General features: G+C 40.4%; 1 protein-coding gene across 1 annotated transcript in view; it reads right to left on the bottom strand.

The window, feature by feature from the left end:
- Positions 1-19,571, bottom strand: part of Fshr (follicle stimulating hormone receptor) — a 185,207-nt gene extending 165,636 nt beyond the window's left edge. Inside the window, 1 exon segment of the mRNA XM_087907284.1 lies at positions 19,326-19,571. Coding sequence (XP_087763410.1) covers positions 19,326-19,477 — 152 coding nt within the window. The 5' untranslated portion in view covers positions 19,478-19,571.
- Positions 19,572-20,580: the final 1,009 nt, after the last annotated feature.

Genomic DNA, 20,580 nt, shown 5'->3' with positions numbered 1-20,580 from the left:
TTGCTTTCTGTCAACAACACACTTTCTTTGCTTTATTGATTGGAAAAAGTAGTAGGGTTGACCTCAAGCATGACAGTGCAAGGAGAAAAGCTGGTCTACCCTGTGATAAAATATAAGAAAAAATTTATAATAGTAACAAACCATTTAGGGTTTCTGGAATGACTAATAGCAAGAATCAAGTGAAAAAATATATCTTTAAAAATTAAGATAATTCAATGAAATATGCACACACACAAACACATGGAATTTGAACGAGGAATACTGCCCTTTTCCCCTTCCTACCTCAGAGATGGAGAGAGTTTTAGTCTGTTTCTGTATAGCTCAGTTTAGTTCTAAGTTGAAGCTGCAGGACTTAGAATTTCTCATCATTTTACTAACTTCCTGTTGCTGAGGCTGTTTGGGGCAACTTTTACTCAATTTTCCCTGGGGCATGACTGAGAACTAGTGAGACCTTGACAGTCTGGATAAGTTCATGGGGTAGTGTTCCATGCAAGCAGAGTCAGAGAGAGGAAATCTCGAGCCATTACTTTACCTTCTACAATGTGCTCAGTTCCCAGAATGGTGGACTCAGAATGTCAGGAAGATTCGTGCATTGTTGAAATTCTGATGTAGGCTGATAGGTTTTGCACGGGCAGTTGAAAGGCAGTTAAAAGGTAATTGGGAGGAGATATTTTGGGTACTGCACGAATATTCTTCTCTGACCTCTGAAATGACTTCTTGGAAGGAGCCATGATTGAATGAATTTGTTTGTAGACGAATTCATTCCCCAGAGGATTGTTAGAAATATTCAGTCTGTCTACAATTAGTGAAGTTCAACAGCTTAAATGAACCTTGAAATTACTATTAAGTGAAAGATGCAAGCATCAAAAGAGGCCATGTGATTCTACTTGCATAAGAGTCCAAAAAAGAGAAACATATAGAGACATATGCTGATTAACTTTGCGCTGAGAATGAGGAAAAGAATGGCTGGTATCACCCTAGGAGGTGATAAAAGTGCTTTAGGGTCTGGAGAAGTAGGTCAATGGTACAACATTTGTCTGGGGTCTCTGTGCCCTGGGATTGATCCTCTGTACTGCAAAAGGAAATCAAAATCTTATGCTCTACCATGATTATGGTTATGCATACCTGTACAACTGTATACTAATAATCATTTAGATACACGTGTTAAATGGGTGAGCTTCCTACTGTCTAAACTGCATCTAAAAGCTTTCTTTTAAAAAAGAAGGCAAAAGTGAAGAAGGATGGCAATCAAATTCTAAGAAACGCTAAAAATAGCTATAATATCTGTAAAGTATTCTTGATTTGAGGAAGCAAAGGGTACAAGTTGTAGTAAGAGGCTATTTTGTGGAGAAAGGAAGGTATGGTCATCAAGTCTTCCACAGTCCTCCACAGAATTTGAGTACATCACACTTAAAGGTTTTAACTTTGGGAATAGAGGATCAATATGCAGTGATCTGCCTTACCTCAGCTAAGTTGTCTCATTGCATGGGACTTTATTTTTCAATCTTAAAACAAGGGGAGGGAAGTTGCACATGCAATGTCAAGTTCATTTATTGAAAAATGCTCTGATTTGTGAAACAAAACAGATTTTCAAAGGAAAAGACTTGTTTCATATAGAACTTTAAAAAGGATTTTGAATGTTGGGCATTGCAAATCCTTTAATTCTGATATTCAGGAGAACTGTAGCACGTTTGAAACCACCCCATGCTATATTGAGAGCCCTAAGCAGGTATATAGTAGAGTTAGAGATCCTGTCACAATAAATAAAACAATCTGAAACAAAACAAAAACGAAGGTAGGGGAGATTAGTACAACCACCTGCTTTGCATTGTATAATCACCTTTCCATTTTCATTTTCCCTCTTACTCTTATGGTCCCCCTTCTAGTTTTATGACCTAAATACATGTGTGCAGTTGCATACACACACACACACACACACACACACACACACACACACACTCAACCAGTGTTACATGACTACCTTCTATAACAGACACTGTCCTATCTAACAAGAATTAATTGTACCTAGTAATAAAATTCATTGTGGTATTTACACATGGGTATACAGAGTGCATGGGTAAAATTTATCTCCCTTTATCTGGCTTGACATTCTTCTTGTCTCTTTTTGAAATTAAACTTTATGTTTATTTTTAAAAATACAAAGCAGTGTGTTTCATTACGGCATTTTCAGACTTAGGTTGTTCTTAATGATTCTCCTTCCCTTCTCCCATGGTCCGTTTCATGGTCTCCTCAGGGTGGTCTCTTTCCAGCTTCTCAGTAATGTTTTTATGCCACATAAAGTTCGTTATCTGCTCTTGTCCTATCTTCTTGCTTAAGACCTCTTATTTCTCTCTTATGGTCTCCTCTCTAGTGTTGTGACCACACCATATCTACCTATATACCTATCTCTCTGTCTGTCTAACCATCCATCTATCTATTATCTACCTATATATGTGTGTGTGTGTGTGTGTGTGTATGCATACAAATTTATATCTATAAATTGAAGTTTACGATATGTGGTGTGGGAGGGTCTTGCCTTGGCCTTTTGATAGGGCAGCCCTTAGGTGGGCGGAGTAGACAGAAGAGAATTCTGGGAAGAAGGCAGTGTGGCAGATGCCATGCTTCTTCTGACCAAGATGGACGCTGGTTAGACTCATGCCAGTAAGCCACAGTCAAGACAGTCAAGTGGTGATACACATTAATGGAGAAGGGTTAAACGAATATGTAAGAGTTAGCCAATAAGAGGTTAGAAGTAATGGGCCAGGCAGTGTTTAAATGAATACAGTTTCCATGAAATTATTTTGGATAAAGCTAGTCGGGCGGCTGGGAGCCAGGCAGGATGAAAAGCAGCTCACTCCCCATTGTACAACAGAGTGGTGCCCAATGTGGTTAACTAATGCCATGTAAAACCTGAGAGGTCTTTAAGAGGAATTCTATATACAAATATAGAAAGAGTTTAACACAGCTTTTTGCTATTTACTGGCGGGGTGCCATAGAGAGAATTTCCTCACTCAGCAGAAAAAAAGTGGTAGTTTTAAAACACTGACTTTCTGGGCTGTGCTGCCATTGTGACCTCTGACTCTTTTGGGAGATGGAGCATATGGAGTAAAGTGCTACGATTTGTTTGATGGCAATTAGACTCGCTGTGTGCCTAAAAGGGGGTCATTGTGTGCTGCAGCTCAGAGGCACAAGTAGCTCCGCTATGCCATGCAAGCTGTGCAATGTGCAAATCTCAGAAGCACGAGTTACTCCGCCAAGTTGGACTGGGCGGGTCAAGCCTGAAGTACCTGTTTTTGACCTAGGAATGTCACAGTTTAGATTCTTAAGTGCTTTGTGAGTTAAAAGCACAAAGCAAAAATGTTCACGGACAGCAAAGAGTTACAGGCAATACAATAGGACAGATTCAGACTTAAAAGACCTCTAAATGCATAGTGTTAGATAGACATGTGTAGGCTTAGGACAGAGAAGAAAAAGAATATAGAGAGTAAAGTTAATGCTTTAAAAAAGGGGTAAAGTCTTTAAAGAGACAGAGTACAGATAGTTATAGATGAAAAGAAATAAAGAAAAATAAGCTGCGTAACAATGAAAAATTCACAGAGTGTTTGGATTCTGTATATTGTATTTTCTTTGAATTTTTTGATGTGAAGGAGTTAAATACAGGGAGACATTTCATTGTGTGGGCTGATAAGCTGAACCAACATATATGTTCTAAAGGTATCATGACTTCCAAATTTGGGTCTAAGGATATGATGTTTTGGAAAAGAGGGTCTTCTTTTGTTTTCACAGACGATGAGACCTGTGTATTGCTTCTATCCCAAAATGGTATGATAGACCACGTCCTCCTGATAGGTTGCTGTGAACACCCTCAAAAATTTATTTCACTCAATTGCTGACTGAGATGAACCTGGCACACAGGATATACATTGAAAGACCTTATTAATAGTGCCCCTATACAGCAGGAAGAAGTTTGGAGAGAAATAACTATGTCCATATTTCCAGATATTATTTATAAATGTTCATTTACATTTAAAGGGGGATATGATATGGATATGAATAATTTGCATTGGTATGGATTTAAAGGTCAATTTTGTTAGATGTATAGGTATTTCTGATCTTGATTAAGGTATTGTGATTGTGTAGTTCATTTAAAAATATAATATATAATTAAGAAATATAGGTTGTTAATAGATAATCATCTATAATAGTCAAGTTTTTAGTCATGTTAGATTTTCTATATGTGCGTAGATATATTTCAAATAGGCATTCTTAATATCTTTCAAAGACTACAGAATATGGCATTTAATGTTTTAATAACTTAGGGCTTTCATGACAATGAGACATATCTGCTCCTGGCAGCACAAAGCTACTTTTGAGGAAGATGGGCATCAAAGAGGCTCCTTATGGAGTTTGATAGCCATTTGGGCAAGAAACTGCTCTTGCATGGATTGTTGCATAAACTGGACATGAATAACCTGCAGAGAGAGGACAACTGAACCTGTCTAAAGGTGAGATCACCCTTCGAGGTTCCTTTTTCATGGAAGAGTCTGCTAGACATTCTGCAGGACACAGAAGAACATGACAGAACTCTCTTTGAATTTTCCTGCTTCGTGGAAATGTCTGCTGGATACTATGGGCCTGTAGGCTGAAGATGGATGTCCCCATGGTACAAAAGAACTTTGGGTGAATGTCCAGGCTGCGAGATGCCTCTGTCATTTCTAGAGTTTTGAAAGTTACTTACTTCTTGTTTAGTTATGTAATATTATATCCTTCTGGAGTCTTTGATAGAGTTGAAGAATTATTTGTTATAGTTATAGTTTTTCTTTGTTATAAAGATAAAATAGATATGAATATTGTAACTGTAATTTTTGTTTTATAACTGTTTTTCTATATGTAATTTTACAATGTTAAAGTTAAAACCTTTCTCTTTTGTTTTAACAGAGAAAGAAGAAATGGTGTAGGAGGGTCTTCTATCTATGTGTTACTTTCTTTGGTTAAATAGAGAGATTGCCTTGGCCTTTTGATAGGGCAGCCCGTAGGTGGGTGGAGTAGACAGAACAGAATGCTGGGAAGAAGGCAGTGTGGCAGATGCCATGCTTCTCCTCCCCAAGATGAATGCTGGTTAGACTCATGCTGGTAAGCCACAGTCAAGTTATTATTTCAGGTGTAAACTAGCAGGGTGGCCAGGTGCTGGGTACGCAGCCTGCATCCTTTTACAACAGATATGTACATAAGATTAAACATTGCAATTTTTTTCCTGTGCCTGTCTTATTTTGCTTAACAGTGTGATCTCCAGTTTCATCCATCTCCTAGCACAGGATGATATTTTCCTTTATGAATGAATGAAATTCCTTTGTGCTGGTGTTTCTGTAACCATGGATGTGGGTGGACATCTAGTCTGATGCCCCATCTTTGCTATTGTGACTAGTGAGGCAATAAACACTGATGTACATGGATCTCTGTGGTAGGCATCTGAGCTCTTTGGTATATACAGATGGTATAGTTGGGTCATGTGGTAGTTCTACTTTTAGTTCTTTGAGAAACTTCCATAATGTTTCCCATAGTGGTTGCCATCAGTTTATATTGCCACCTACATACTACCTGTGTCAACCCCTCAGTTTCTCTGAGGACATATGGGAGCTCATTTGGCCAAGCATATTCTTGGTTAGCTACATCACTAGCACAGATTCTTGAAGTGTGCTCTGTGAACCACTTAAGAGTTATTTGAGTTGGACTTCCTTTGAGAGTTCCTGGTTTATTATGTGCATGTGAATGTCTGGAATTAGAGGCACAGCATGCAGCATTTTCAAAACCAACCTGAATTTAGAAAAACTTCAACAGATTTACTTCCTATAGACTGTTTCCCGAAACTAGGGTTGTGAAAAGCTCACTTTGAAAAATGATACAGCGTTGACTTTAGTAGGTTGTGATCATACGTGACTGCAATCCCAGCAGTTGGAAAGTTGAGGCAGGTGAATTGTTACATGTCAGAGGCCACAGCCTGAGCTATGTAGCAAAGACCAGGGTATCCAGTTGGAAATAAATAGAAAGACTATCTTGCAAAACAAACAAAAATGTTTGTGTGTGGAGTCTTACAGGTTTAGTGTTTTTAGCATTTTTAAGCCAAAAAGATAGCTTAGCAGGTAAAATGTTTGCTGTGAAAGTGTGATGACCCTAGATCAATCTCTCGAACCCATATACAAAAGACAGGCATCATGGTCTGTGTTTGGAATGTGAGTACACAGGAGGCAGACATGGGTAGATCTCTGGGAATTGCTGGCCAGCTAGCTTAGACAAATTATCAAGCTCCAAATCAATGATGCTGTAAAACCAACCAACAAACAAAAAAATGACAACAAATCTGCCATAACCACCAAAATACCAAGGTGTCCAGAACCTGAAGAATGACACCTGAAGCTTCTCTCTGATTTCCATTCTGGGGCATTCAAACATAAAAGCACATGTGAATGCACATGTGCACACACAAACACACACACACACACACTTTTGATGACTTTATAGCTTTATATTTCAATCACAGAGTTTTAGAAATTTGAGAAATATTTAAGCTTTGAGAATTCATTAATGATGATATTATGACAAATTGTGGAGTTGACATTTTAGGGGCAACTGAACTTGACACCTCTCAAATTGTGGTGACATGGTCATTGGTGAGCTATGTGAACAATTATGGCCAAGGCCTTAAAATCACAGCCCAATGAGAAAATAGAGGTGCATCCCAAATCCAGAAATAAGTCTTAGAAAGTAGGTGATGAGTTATGCTAGATAAATATAATTTCCTCCTAAATTGTGGAAAGTTGTGTTTCATTTAATTGTATGTGGAACTTTTAAAGAGCAGCTCCCACGATCCTGAAGCTCCTCCAACCCCTGTCCTTTATCCAGTGTTTGCTTTCAGCAGAAGTCTCCATGCATGCAGAAAATTAGGCATGATTTTCTACTCCACCTGCCAAAAGTTCATTCTTCTGGGATCTGTAATCATAGGAAAGGCCTAAAAGCCAAAAGAAAGTTGCCAATTGCATCATTCACACACACACACACACACACACACACACACACACACACACACACACATATATATATATATATATATTGCTCAAACAACTCTTTAACATTGAACTACTTTTTATTACTGGAGGAAATGTCTATAACATTTACCTTTCATTCCTTATTCTATTCACTCATGATCCCATTGAATAATTATTCATTTTCCATTTCCTATCTTTACTGGGTAGTTATTAAATACCTATCAGGGCTAGGTATAGTAGGGATGCAGTGGGGGGGGGACAATGCTAACACTCAAAGAGATTTCTGAATGCTAGGAATAGGACAACATGTGCATTTTGGATTCAAGTACCTCTAGACTTGAACATATAGGTAAGTCCTCAAATAAAGACTTCAGACTTCCCCTTTCTGAGTTCAGGAGATAGGGAGGCCACTTGTACTTCTTTCCTGTTCAGTACAAAGGTGTTTTGAAACCTGCTGTGTCTGTGATGCCAGTTTGGGTTGTGACACAAAGAAGCAGGATGTCTTGGGGCTAGCTGATTGATTGTGTGCTTCTCCCTTCTAATCTCTCGAGAGTGGTGCTGTGAAGTGAGACACTGTTAGAGGTGAGCCACTCACTGGGACACAGCAGATACTGGTTACATTTCATCCATTGGATTCTTTGCTTGAAGGAGCCTTTGACTTATTCATTCACATCATGAGCATATTAAGCTTCTGTTCTATGCCAGAGACTATCAAGCATGGCAGCAATTCTTGCCATCATGCAACTTCAGTTCTCGTTTCTAGGGATAGGGATGGTGGGAGACAAGGGAAAATAAGAAGCATTCAAATTGCAGTTAGTTTATGAAAAGTCAGTGAGGCTCACAGGCCAGAGCTGTGCAGGATACAGCTGTGGTGGAGTGGTCAGGAAAGACTCTTTAGGGCAGAAGTTGTGGCGAATAACATTTTCACAGTGTGTGTGTATGTGTGTGTGGGGGGGTTCTGCACATCAACTATCCTGCACATCAGATATTTACATCATGATTCATAACAGTAGCAAAATTACAGTTATGAAGTAACAATGGAAATAATTTTATGATCCATGCCAGTGGAACATGAGGAACTGTATTAAAGGGTCACAGCATTTGGAACCACTGTTTTCGGGAGTTGCATTTGGGTAGAGTAGGAAGGTGAGAAATTGCCAAGAGGAGCAGGAAATGCATTCTTGGCAAAGAGGAAAGGAAGGTAAAGAGCTAAGGAGGAAAAGCTTGGATTCAAAGTGGGTCTATGGAGTCTGAAATTATTGGTGATCAGAAAGGAGTGCATGAGGAGCATTGTGCTATGGAAGAGGCATACAGAGCCAGTTCAGGGGTGACTTTGTACTCATGTCAAAACGTGTGATCTCTATGAGAGAGAGAATTTTGTTTTCTTCCTTCTGTTGGCTCTCGGGCAGCTAGAAAAATGTCAGTCATCGTCAGATGTTATGAAACGTGGGCTGAATAAATTTAACTCTAAGAGAAATCCTAGGCATCTCTCTTCTGTGCTGATTTAAAAAGCCTTTCTTGCTGTCAACGCTGAGTATGGAGCCTGGACTCAACTGAAACCAGAGAATGAGGAGTGGTGGGAGCTTTTTTCCGGGAGCTTAGTCCACATGAAAATGATGATGGCTGGAGCTCTGATGGTGGTGCACTAAGGAGAAGTGACAACTTTACAGCCATGCTTCAGGGACTGAATCACCGGCACCAGGTGATGAGTTGTTACTGGAGATTGAAGTTGGTGACACAGGGAGAAGAGAGTCTGCTGCGGAATAATCCTTTTCTACATTGTGAAAATATGTCACTCTCATTGTTAACAAAAAGTTGATTGGCCAACAGCTAGGCAGGATTTTGTGGACAGAGAGAATGTTGAGAAAAAGGAGGGCAGAGTCACTGGAGTCGTCAGGAGAAGCAGTGGGAGCAAGGCATTCTGGAGGAGAGGTAAAGACATGAGCCACATGACAATATATAGATTAATAGAAATGGGTTAATTTAAATTGTAAGAGCTAGTTAGTAATAAGCAGAGCTTTCAGTGAGCTTTTATAAGTAGTATTAAGTCTCCATGTTGGTTGTTTGGGAACTGGTGGGTGGGAAAGAAAAGTGTTCCTTCAAGGGTCTATGAGGGCCTTGGGGGAAGGAGTTTGGTTATTTCACTGCTTTCTACTTGTTCATTTTGAGACTCCAATGAGGGACCCAAGTGAAGGTATTCAGACTATAGATGAATTTTCCCTGCCTGGGGCTCCGTAAAGCAGCTGAGCATGGTACAAAATTTCTGAATGTAATGCTATGAATGAGCTCACCACAGAGAATACAGATGCACAACAGAGAAGGCCAGAATTAAGAATGTGTACTCCAATGTTTAGATTAAGAAGAAAAAAAAAAGAGACTGAATCTCTCTACATTCCCCAGGGTGGCAATTCTGTCTCAGCCTCTGGTGTAGTTGGAATTCTGGGTACACGTCAGCCAAAGACAGTCTTTAGAAGAGCATAAATAGAGTTTGTGCATTTATGGGTACTAGGTACCAGCTATGAATGCAGATGCTTAGTTACACCCCTGCCTCCAAAGCCCTTACTTGTCCTTTGGAATGCAGACAAAAAGGGTTTCACCTGCCCTCAGGTGTCTGAAAGATATTCTTCGGGGAACCTGACCCACGTGAGGCTAGACCCTAATGACCCAGCTGGGTCTTCTGCTGCGGTGATTACACTTTTCGCCGCTCTTGTTCTTTTCTCTCCAGAATCGAGCTGCTCCCAGGAGCTGCTCCGTAGGCTTCCTATCTGGTTATCAGAACTGTTTGTTCTTCTTCTGCTCCTCTCTAGTATTTGTTTGGGGGAACGACATGCCTTTCTAAGACTGTGTGTTCTTCTTGAAGGAGCTCCACCGCTTCTCATGCTCAGGGGCGTGATAAGCAGCGTGGCCACGACAGGCAGGTTTCCAGATGACCCCTTGCCTATCATGATACTCATATTTATTTTATGACTGTCTCAGTTTTCTAACTTAAACCAGTGATTCTTGGTGCATGATTTGCTCCCTTTCCCAGTATGCAGACTTAGAGAAATGCCTCAACTGTTTACCCACAATGGTTCTTTTTCCTGACCTGGTCAGAAGCTAGCAATAGCAGGCATACAGAAGTGACAATAGCTTAGATTTGGTTATGGATACAGTTCATGCTCTGGTCTGAAGATGGAAAGTGACTGTTTTGTATTTAATATTATTTTCTAGTCTAAAGCTAATACAGCCATACAGTAGAGTTTAAAACTGAGAAGAAAGAAAAAGTCCTTACGCATTCACGGCACCCAGTGCCCTTTTGCTAGTGACCCTTTATATTCTGAGGGTGTATTGCTTTTTTTGTTAGACAAGTTCAGTGCCAATACCAGCTCCAAAGAGAATGCATCCATATACCGTGGTGGTGGCGGGGGCGGCAGTAGTGGTGGAGTGGACCTGGCATTTGCAGTCCACTGACAGGCAAGCTTTTACCCAACAGACACATAATAGCATTTAGGAACCCAGTAGATTTGAGGAAAACTATGAATTTTGAAAAAGAAACGCAACAGTTAAGTCCTCTCATCCTCCCGCTCCTTCCAAATTTTTTGTCAGTCTCTCTCATCTAAGCTCAGAGGCTCCCTGGAAATTTCATAATTTGAAGCCTTAAAGTCAAATGTAATTAATATCTGAACACATTCCAGTTAAATCCTATCATTAATTTGCTGGTATTCATTTGTTATCATATTTTATTTATTTCTGTGTTCTCTTTTTTACTATACGTAAAACAGAGAAAGCATTTTCCAGCTTTTTAAACAATGGGCATTTGAGAAGTGGCCCTAGACAGCTCCTGAAGTCAGCCTTGGGGTGGTCAGCAAGAAAGATGAAGACAGACCTTCTTGGCTTTCTTTCTGTGCTAGGCAACAGCCCTGCTCTCACTGGGTTTCCCTGTGCCCCTTTCTTCTAGTTCTCATGGGCTGTCATTTCACTCCATGTAGATCAGCACACAATGAGGCATCAAGTTAGTGGCTTGTGCAATGACTCTTCTGAGGGGCATTTGATTGTTGTGGGTGAGAGTGAAGAAAACTGTTATTGTTGTTACTTGCTTTTCTTTAAAACTTCATAGGAGAAGGGACGCCTCTTCTGATTGTTTATCCAGGTGGAAAGTGTCTCCCACACATACGATCAACAAATATTTGCTGTTAAAAACATGTGAAAATGAACCACTTTCCTGTGCTCTCAAAACTGAGTAATACTGAAGAAGAAGAGTATATTTGGATGAGAGAAAATAATTGTGCTTGGGTATGAAAATGGAAGATTTATCTGAGAGCTAGGGAAGAGAAAATTGACATAAGAGGGCTGAAGTCAGAAAAGATGAGAGAGGAAACAGGAGTGTTGATTTGATGCTAAAATATGTCTGGCTTTTTGCCCTGAATTTGAGAGCTGAATCACAAATGGTAAATAAGAGCTAAGTACAGGGACCCAAGAGAGGAGGGCTCAGAGGGCTCAGAGAGTAACTGGCAGACACATATGAGGTAAAGGAGAACATAAGTATAGGGCACACTGTCTTCTAGGGTTGCGGTCCTGTTTTGGGCAGTCAGATCTTACCGACTTTCATAGAGGTGACAGAATAGGGGACGCCACTCCTGATAAGTCTGGAATTCCAGACTGTGACCTTCCCTGACAGGGGCCTCTCTTTTCTATGCAGTCTTACTCCAAGAGGGCATTAGAGGAATGTCATACTCAGCAAAGTTCAGTCTTTGTTTATTTAGGCACAAAGTCACTTCTAGAACTGAGATTCTTAGCAAATTCTTGTTTGAAATCCCTGTCAGGCTGTAACAACAATCTAGGTGTCTGTGTGGGTCTTCTCCACACTGCTTCTCACATAACAAAACTGTCTGCTAAGCCCAAGGGAATTCTCACCTACTGAGTCCAACAACTAGAATTATTACCCAGCTTTTGGAATCTGAGAACTAAGAATATCCTATCAGTTTTGGCAAGTTTGGTGCCTGAATGGAATTTGTAAAATGAAAGCTTTTCAGAACTGGAGGAAACTGAGAGTCATTCTACACCCATCTTCCATCAATCTTCTTAGGATTGTCTCCTTAACCAGTCGATTCTTTTATTTCATTGATGCTTAATTGAGGTTATGGGTTCTCTCTCTCTCTCTCTCTCTTCTCTCTCTCCCTCCCTCCCTCCTTCCTTTCCTCCCTCCCTCCATCCCCCCTCTCGTTTTTTAAGGTTTCTCTGTGTAGCCCTCCATGTCCTCGACCTAGCTTTGTAGGCCAAACTGGCCTTGAACTCACAGAGAGTCGCCTGCTTCTGCCTCCTGAGTGTTGGGATTAAAGGCATGTGTCACCACTGCCTGGCATGGTGTCTCTATTTTGTGGAGGTTTTCATCAAGTGTGGCATTATGGAGATGTTGTACATTTCTTGAAATTGCTAGAACAGGAGTCTGTGTGAGGAGGTTATGTTACTGTTTGATGAAAGAGGTTTCAGAGAGCAATTAAGAGAGAATGAAGTCAAACACTCCTAATACTAAAAATATAACTGAGTTTAAGTTCCATGGCAAGGCTTAGCTGCTTTATTTAAAATTGTGTGTATGTGTGTGTGTGTCCTTTGTGTATCCATTTGTATCCCTTGAAGAGTTGCAGATCAGTGGCATATTCCATACGAAAGAACAAGGTAATGGCATGTCCAGGTCAGAGACAGAAAACATGCTTTAAGATATTTCAGGGAGAGGTCAGATCAGGAACAAACATTCAAATCTCATTATAATCAGATCTTAGGCAATTAAAAATAATTATTCTTTTTCCTGGTTGACCTTGTAGGAATATATAAGCTAGAATCTAGTCTAAATAAATCTAAATTGGAGAGTCTAAATCCAATAGCTAAAAGAAAAATACAGTCCAATCAACTATAGTGACTGGATAAATCAATTAAGTGGCTTGGAGAAAAATAATCAAAAGTTAAATGAATTTCCTATCTTCTTGCATGGTACATCCTTTTTTTAAGATGTAGGCTTCTTCAGTAGAAGACTTGTTGAGGAACGGAAGCAAGTACCCTTAGGTAAAGCAGCGGCATTTTATCCTCATGCAGCAAGTGAAGTTCTGTGCTATCAAACCCCTATTCTTCAATTGCTGATAATGACTCTGTAAATTATAGCTCTTAGCCAATTCTCAGGGTAGAGTTCATCTTCTGCTTTAAAAGATTTTTTTCCTTGAAATGTAATTTCTACTTTTTCAAGGTGCTATATTCTATAGCTATTCCTTTAGTCATTTCCCCCTGATTCCTCTGTCGGGAATATAAACCTCTCTCCTGTAGCCCAGTTAAATTTCAAACATTGGCATAGACAATTTTTGCTAAAGTGGGTACTGTTTTTTTTTTTTATGAGGAAGGTTTGTCCGTGCATTAGCATGAACACAGAGCAGCTTGTTTCTCTTACAGAGTCATCTAAACAAAGTAAGGCAGTGGGTGGGTCTGCACTGGGCACCCAGGACAGTCTGCACAGAGAGTTCTTAGATTTTTAATAACCAGACAGAGCTACAATTAAAGAATATATAAGGAACAATATTCCATGTTTGAAATCTGATACTATTTGATAAAATGTATTTTTCTTTGAATATTTCTATCTGGTTGAAAGTGATTTTGTTTCGGTAATTTTTTCATCTTATCAGTATTCATAGGTATAGAGAGACAGACGCTGTTGACTTAAGTTAAAAAAAAAAGTGAGTGGCATATCTAGTGTACTGAATATTAAACTTTTAACTTAGGTGACTTGTTTTGCTTCTACTGAATAAATTAACAGATTCCAGAGTGATATACAGGTGTTTTCGTAAAGCAAACACATCAAATGGCAAGGAAAACAAGAACAGCAACAAATGCTATTGTAGCTCTCTGCAGGAAAGAGCTATAATCATCTTTTATAGAAATCTTTTCTTCAATACCAAGGAGCAGAGCAAATAAACAGATGTAATTCTGCCTGATTTATTAAATCATTTGTTCAGCACGTAATTGAAGACCCAGGATGTACACTGCATTGAACCAGGCGCAATGAGTAGCACAAGGGAAATTTTCCCTGCACTTGAAAAAATAAGATACACATGAAAAATTAAACGCAAAACAAGATTAAGTGTGAAATGAGCCGTGCCCGGGTTCAGACGAAGGAGGATTAAATAAAGAGTGAGCAGTGACAGATGACTTCACGAAAAACACAAAGTTCAAGGGTGGCCATGCTAACCAGTGTGCACAGCAAGAGGTCAAGAAGAAACTGGCGACAAACTGAAGAGTCAATATAAAGATGCAGTTTGAGAGAAACCCTGTTGAATGCATTCCTCCACCAGAGGATGAGGAGATATCTCAGCAAAGGAAGCTATTGAGCTATTGAGTTATTTTTGAACTAGGGCTCCATAATATAGTGATGGTGGCATTTTGCAGAGGAAATGACAATTGGGGCTGGTTTGGGTAAAGAAGATTTTATTAGAAAGGGGTAAATGAAGAAACAAAAAAGCCAGACTTTGGAGAGCTATTTCTTAATCAAAGGATAAAAGATGACGGCAATGCTAGTAGCAGTAGAATATAAAATGCTAAGACTAGCTTGAAACTAGTAACTTGTAAGAGGTAATGGCTGGTTCTCACATGGTAACAGTGTGTATATTAGAACTACCTTTTATAAGAACAGACATCTTCCAATCGCCGTTTCTCTGATATAACACAATGAAAATCCACTCAGGGGCTCATCTCGTTTAGTACTGAATCAGGAGCCAGGAGTCCTTCTTAAGGTTCACGCTTAAGAAGGAATTCTTTCTGGCCCTGGCAGTTGAATAGACTACCTTTTCCCAAAGTATCTGTCTTTTATAGGATCTTAATCCCCAAGCATACTCCTAGGGGGGAAAAAGTTCCATAATTGTGTTTGAAAACATCAAGAACTCTTTTATTTGGATATCAAAACTCATTGGCATGGCAAAGACATCCCTCTAATGGAACACTGAAATATCCCTGAGAGCTAAGGTTTGCCAAGCAAAGACAAAGCCAGAAAAACCTGCTCCTAATTAAAAAAAAATAACCTAGGGCTATAGATGTGGAGAACAAGCTAAGCCAAGCAGGCATACAAGGAATCCAAGGTCAAGAAAAAGAATAATAGTTAAAAAGGATAATTAGAGAATTAGAAGTATGTGCTAGTCAAATGAGATTGCAAGCAGTTATGGGACATTGTGAGGAGAGAATTCAATACAGGTAGTGTCCAACAGGAGCCCAGTCTGACATTCCCTCAACCAGGTATGATGTCAGTGGTCTCCCTTTAGCTACCACAGTCCTCTGGCTGTGTCAAAGAAAAAGAAATGATTCTATTCAGAGTGTCTCCTAGATTTAAAACTTTTGAGCCTAGACTAAGCGTTTACCTTTTCCCCAGGAATTTCAACTCCAGGAAGAATGCAGGATGATCTGAGACTTTTCTGGATTTCAGGACTGCGTCCAACTGACACAGATTCTGGGATAAGTCAGAAATCATGATTGTTTTCAGGATGATCAGAATGAACCTGCTTCCAAGTGCTTGGTAAATACCAATAGCCTGTAGAAATGTTGATTTTTTTTTTCTACTCAGTGTATGAAGTTTAAGTGCTGTACCCACTGGAATGAGACCACTGCTAAGCAAAAAGGAGGTTACAAACTAGCTATGAAAATCTATCAGTTTTCCAAATCATTCCCATCCTTCTCTACTGGCTTGATCTTCACAAGAGTCCTGTGCTTGAAACTGAATTTTGTCTAATATTTTACACTTGCTAATATCACCAATATTCACAAGAACAGCACCGGAGACATGATACCCTTTGTTACTGGGATTGTCTCATATAGTCCGCAGAGCAATTCTGTGAATCAGGCATACACTGTAATTTCTATCATACAGCCGTGGCACAAGATGATAGAGTAAGAAGTTATTGGTATCGTTCAGGTCTAAACTCAGGTCTCTCAGAGTGGAGACACTAATATTCTATCATTGTTGACTTGCCAGAATCAGTTAAAAAATGACCCTGTAATTCCCACTCTGTGTGGCCTGACTCATGACCCTCCCTGCCCAGTTTAATGCTTTCTCTGTGGTGACATGCTTCAAGTTCCTAGACCACTTACATTCAATTTATTCTCTCAACGCAGAAGAAACTCTCAGTTGAAGCAAGAGTGGGTGGCAAACAACCTAGATTGGGCCAAATTGGTCATCGTATAACCAAAGTAACACTGTTGTGATTGCTTTTCTAAACACCATGAACTAGAAATCTTTTTCACCACCACCCCCCTTTTTTTTAAGGATTTGGAAAAGCCACAAAAGATTTTTTACTGCAAAAATGACATAAAATTTCAATTTCAGTGTGTGCACAAAAATGTTTTGTGAGGACAATTTCATTCATTTACCTGCTGTCTGTGTCTGCTTTTATGCTACCACACTCAAGTTAAATAGCTGCCAAAGAGGCTGAATGACCCATGGAGCTGGCTTCTAGTCCAGACTCTAAGAACAGCATGTTGGTATTTTTTTCCCCCAGAAAAACAGGAAGGAGTCAGAAGACATGCATTCCCCACAGTGTGCAGAGGGCATGCAAAAGCAGACTTAAACTTGGTTCTTAGCTCTGTCACAGAGGAGCAGGACTGGGGTTTTTGCTGAAGCTGTCCAATTTCTCTGTGCTTCTGAAAACAACGAACGGGGCCTCCCTTGGATTTCCATTGCTAGTTTTCAGTGAAGCACTACATGCAAAGCATAAAGCAAGCAGCAGGAACCGATTGGAAAATGCAATCCACATGTCTGTCAGTGGCACTTCTGTCCGCGTCTGTTTATACAAGCATGTGCATGTCATATGTGAGCAGTAATCTTTGGTGGTGGTGGCTCATATGCCAAATGAATTGAAACCAATGCAAACGAGGTTGAAAGGCAGGATCAAAAAACACATGGAGGAACACAGGTGTTTTCCTCTAGGTGAGCAATGCAGCTTTTCCATGTTGATGGGTCAAGCCATTGTAGTCAGTGAAGTTCAGCTGGTTGACCCACCCTTAGCCGATATGACCATCACTGACATCATTAACCAACTCAGAACACTACAAGATGAATGAAAAATACCAAACAGAGCCCACAACTTCACCTCTTTTACCAGAACTCCAGTTTACCCTAAATCTATCCTTATAAGGAAGAATAAAACAATTGTTTGTTCAATCAGAATGTCAGTTCTTGTTGTTTCATCTTCTCTTCTGTACATATGCAAGCATGCACACACACACACACTCCTTAAATAATTTTTGTGTTTTATCTTCTTTCTATCAGTACACTTTGTAAAAAGAAGATTTGCTATCCTACTTAGTAGACTCTGACTTAAAGCCTCCAGAGAGAATAGATCCCCAGAGCTTTCAAAGGACCAGGCTCATTCCTTTGGGACAGGGGCAGGGAATGCCAACAGTCAGCAAGCATTTCTTTTCCCACTTTCAGTTTTATGCATTTCCTCTATTGTATATATCTAATTAGGATTGTCCAGAATCAAGTATGAAACTTATTTCTGCTATTCTGTCTAATGTTCTCCCACTTTTCTGGAAGATAAACCCCTCATGCTTTCTCCTCAGCAATGAAATGTTCTTGAACATGGATGTACTTTAGTCATTGGTGCATTAGTATAAGGAAAAAAGTCATCTTGCTGGTCCTTGTGCATTGTACACACACATTTCTCCCAGTCTCTCCTTTCCTTTATCCCTCTCCTTCTTCCCTCCCTTGTATTTTTCTTGTTATCCAACTTTTTCTATGTAGGATGGGAAAAAAATCCCTCTTCTTAGGAAGAAATTGCAGAGAGAAGACCATCAGGCATGGGAGGGAGTTCGTAGGGTAGTGGCACACTACTCAACAGTTAAATCTGTAGAGGATATTTGCTTCAAAACTCGGATGCCATTGCTTGGCCCATAGGGACAAAGCAAGAAATAGAGGAGACCCAGAGAAAGGTGAATTGGTGTGGAGAGGAAAGAATCACATGTCCCAGTCACCAAAGCAAGCGTTAAAATCACTTTAGAAGTAGGAAACAGAGGCTCAGGGATGGGGTAAGCACCTAAAGTCTGGGGTACAGATAACTCGTGGGTCTAAGGGTGCATTGACTTCCCTGCTTTCGACTGACCTCATACACAAGACTGTCTGTGCACAGCACATCCTTCAAAGTAATCAAGAAAAGCTGCCTCATCTGGGTAGTGTAGCCAAAACACAGACCTGGGAAATGTTTTCTGTTTGAGCCGCTGCTACTGCACAGTTGCTTGAGACACAGACTCGAGAGGTCACCGGAGAGTGATACATTCCAACCATTATCCTAAGAAGATAATCTGAGATTCACAGTCCTAGCTTGGAGTGGAAAACCTGGGGCTGTTTGCCATCTGAGTCACGCTTGCGGTTCTCAGTACCTGGACAACCCCACAGCCCAGGTCTGGAGCACCAGGAAAGAACATACTGTGTGGGTGGGCTTGATCCTCTAGTTTATATGCCTTGGCTCCTTTTTGATATGCACTGAGAGTTTGGATATTTCTTTACTGTGTGGTCATTGGATTCCAAATTGCAAAGGGGACAGACAGGGTGAAATACGTCCCAGTTCTTGCCCAACTCTAGGAGAATATCTACATCCAATTTAAATACTTTTTTTAATATTTAAAAAAATTAATGAAATTTAGTTTTAATTAACATTTAAATAAAATTTAAATAAATTTCAGCAAAAATCTAGAGTTTGCATTTTTTTCCTGCTGAGTTTATTAACCTGCTTTCTTTCTCCCTTTCAGCTGTTCTTCCTCTTTTCTTCAAGCTGTTTCCACACTCCTCAAACTCCCCCTTTCTCTATTATGAACGACCGTGGAACCCCAGAACTCCGGGACTATCTGCTGCTGTCTTCAAAGTCACTCCTGGGTGCCTTTGCCTTGAAAGGAACGGCCTGTGTACAGCTGGCTTCAACAAGTTCTTCCTATCTCCAGGTGAAGGTCTCCTAAGTTTTCTACTTTCTATTCCTTTTTACTTTTCCTTCTTCTCTAGGGAGTGCAGAGATTAGGAGTAAATGTGTCCCCCGAACTTTCCCTCTTTCCCTCAGATTCAGCATTCCACACTGGCCTTCCCTGACAAACGCCAATATAAACTCTCACCAAAGCGTCTTGGAGAAGCAAAGGACAGAAGCGTCTGGCTGGGGGAGTGTGTTTTATTGTGGCTTTTGGTGGGGTCAGAAATATTTCAGCCCGGAAGATATCAGTGTAATAGGAAAATAATAATAGTACTCGATGAACAAATGGCAGCCACACAGCTGTCCCCGCGGCAATACTCACAGTTCAATGGCGTTCCGGGGGAGGTCAGATGGAATCTCCGTCACCTTGCTGTCTTGGCAGAGGAAGACCCTGTTAGAGCAATGACAGAGCCAGTGATGACATCCAGTTCCTGAGCCCAGGAGTGCCAGCAAGGAGACCAGGAGCAAGGCCATGCTTATTTATCCATCCACCTGTTTTCTTCTTGCACGGGCAGCGCAAACCTCCTCCACACTGCCGGACAAGAGAGATCTGCCAGGAGAATAGGCGAAGTCACATGACCAACCAAGGGATGCTTTGTTTCTTAAATATTTTTCTGTCACTTGCAGGCAAGAAAAATTAATGTGCGTCAGTAGTGATTTCTGAGGCAACTTAAGCTTCTCCCTTATCCTTCAAGACCTCTAGTTTTTATTCCTTGACCCAAGAATGACAGCTAGTAGAACCTTGGTGCATGTTTAGAGTAATTCACAGTATTTTACTGCTCAAGGGGTCCCTGCTAGACACCTCTGCCTTCCTCTCAGTAATGTGATTGACCCTCCCCACAAAGTACAGCCATATGACACATCTCTAAGAAGGGACAGACACGAGACAGACAGGACCTACCTTCAGTGTTTGGCATCATAGTGTTCCCGTGACTCACTTGATATAAACCACGCATCTGGACTGTAGTCATCGATGCTCTTTTTGACTTGATTAAAAACATGAATAAGGACGGTGGGTTGCCAAGCACTAGGTCTCTGCAGGTGGGAGGCATGTGTGATATAAGGTTCTCTGCAGAGCCGATTTGCCCTGTGACCTCAGTCACAAGTGTCACATGTCACGGTGTACACCATTCATGCATAGTCTTTCTGACTTCTCTCGTCTTTCCTTTCCAGACTCTGAAAACTATCCTTCCTTTTTTGGGCAACTGGCACTAATAAATTTATCATGACTATATTTTTAATTTTAGGTGCTCCTTATGGGTGACGCCCTTAATATTTGCAGTGGAATTTTCAGGTTCAGGAATAAGGGGCTTGATGAATATTTGGTAAAAGTGAAGTGACTTCTACTTTCAACCCAGAGTCTATGGAGACTACAAGAATATACGTCTCAAAGATCATGTCTACAACTTACTGCCTGCTAGAGTACCTTCAATACTGTGTTTGCTACACCAAACTTTGTCTCATGAAAATGTTTACAAATACACACACACACACACACACACACACACACACACACACGCAACCGTATCCTTCCTTCTATCTCTGTTTCGTGAGAAAAATAGAGACAAGTGATTTGG

The sequence above is a fragment of the Myodes glareolus genome, chromosome 6 (assembly GCF_982192425.1).
Source record: "Myodes glareolus chromosome 6, mMyoGla1.1, whole genome shotgun sequence".
Taxonomy (NCBI): domain Eukaryota; kingdom Metazoa; phylum Chordata; class Mammalia; order Rodentia; family Cricetidae; genus Myodes; species Myodes glareolus.
This window is presented reverse-complemented; position numbering and strand designations above follow the sequence as displayed.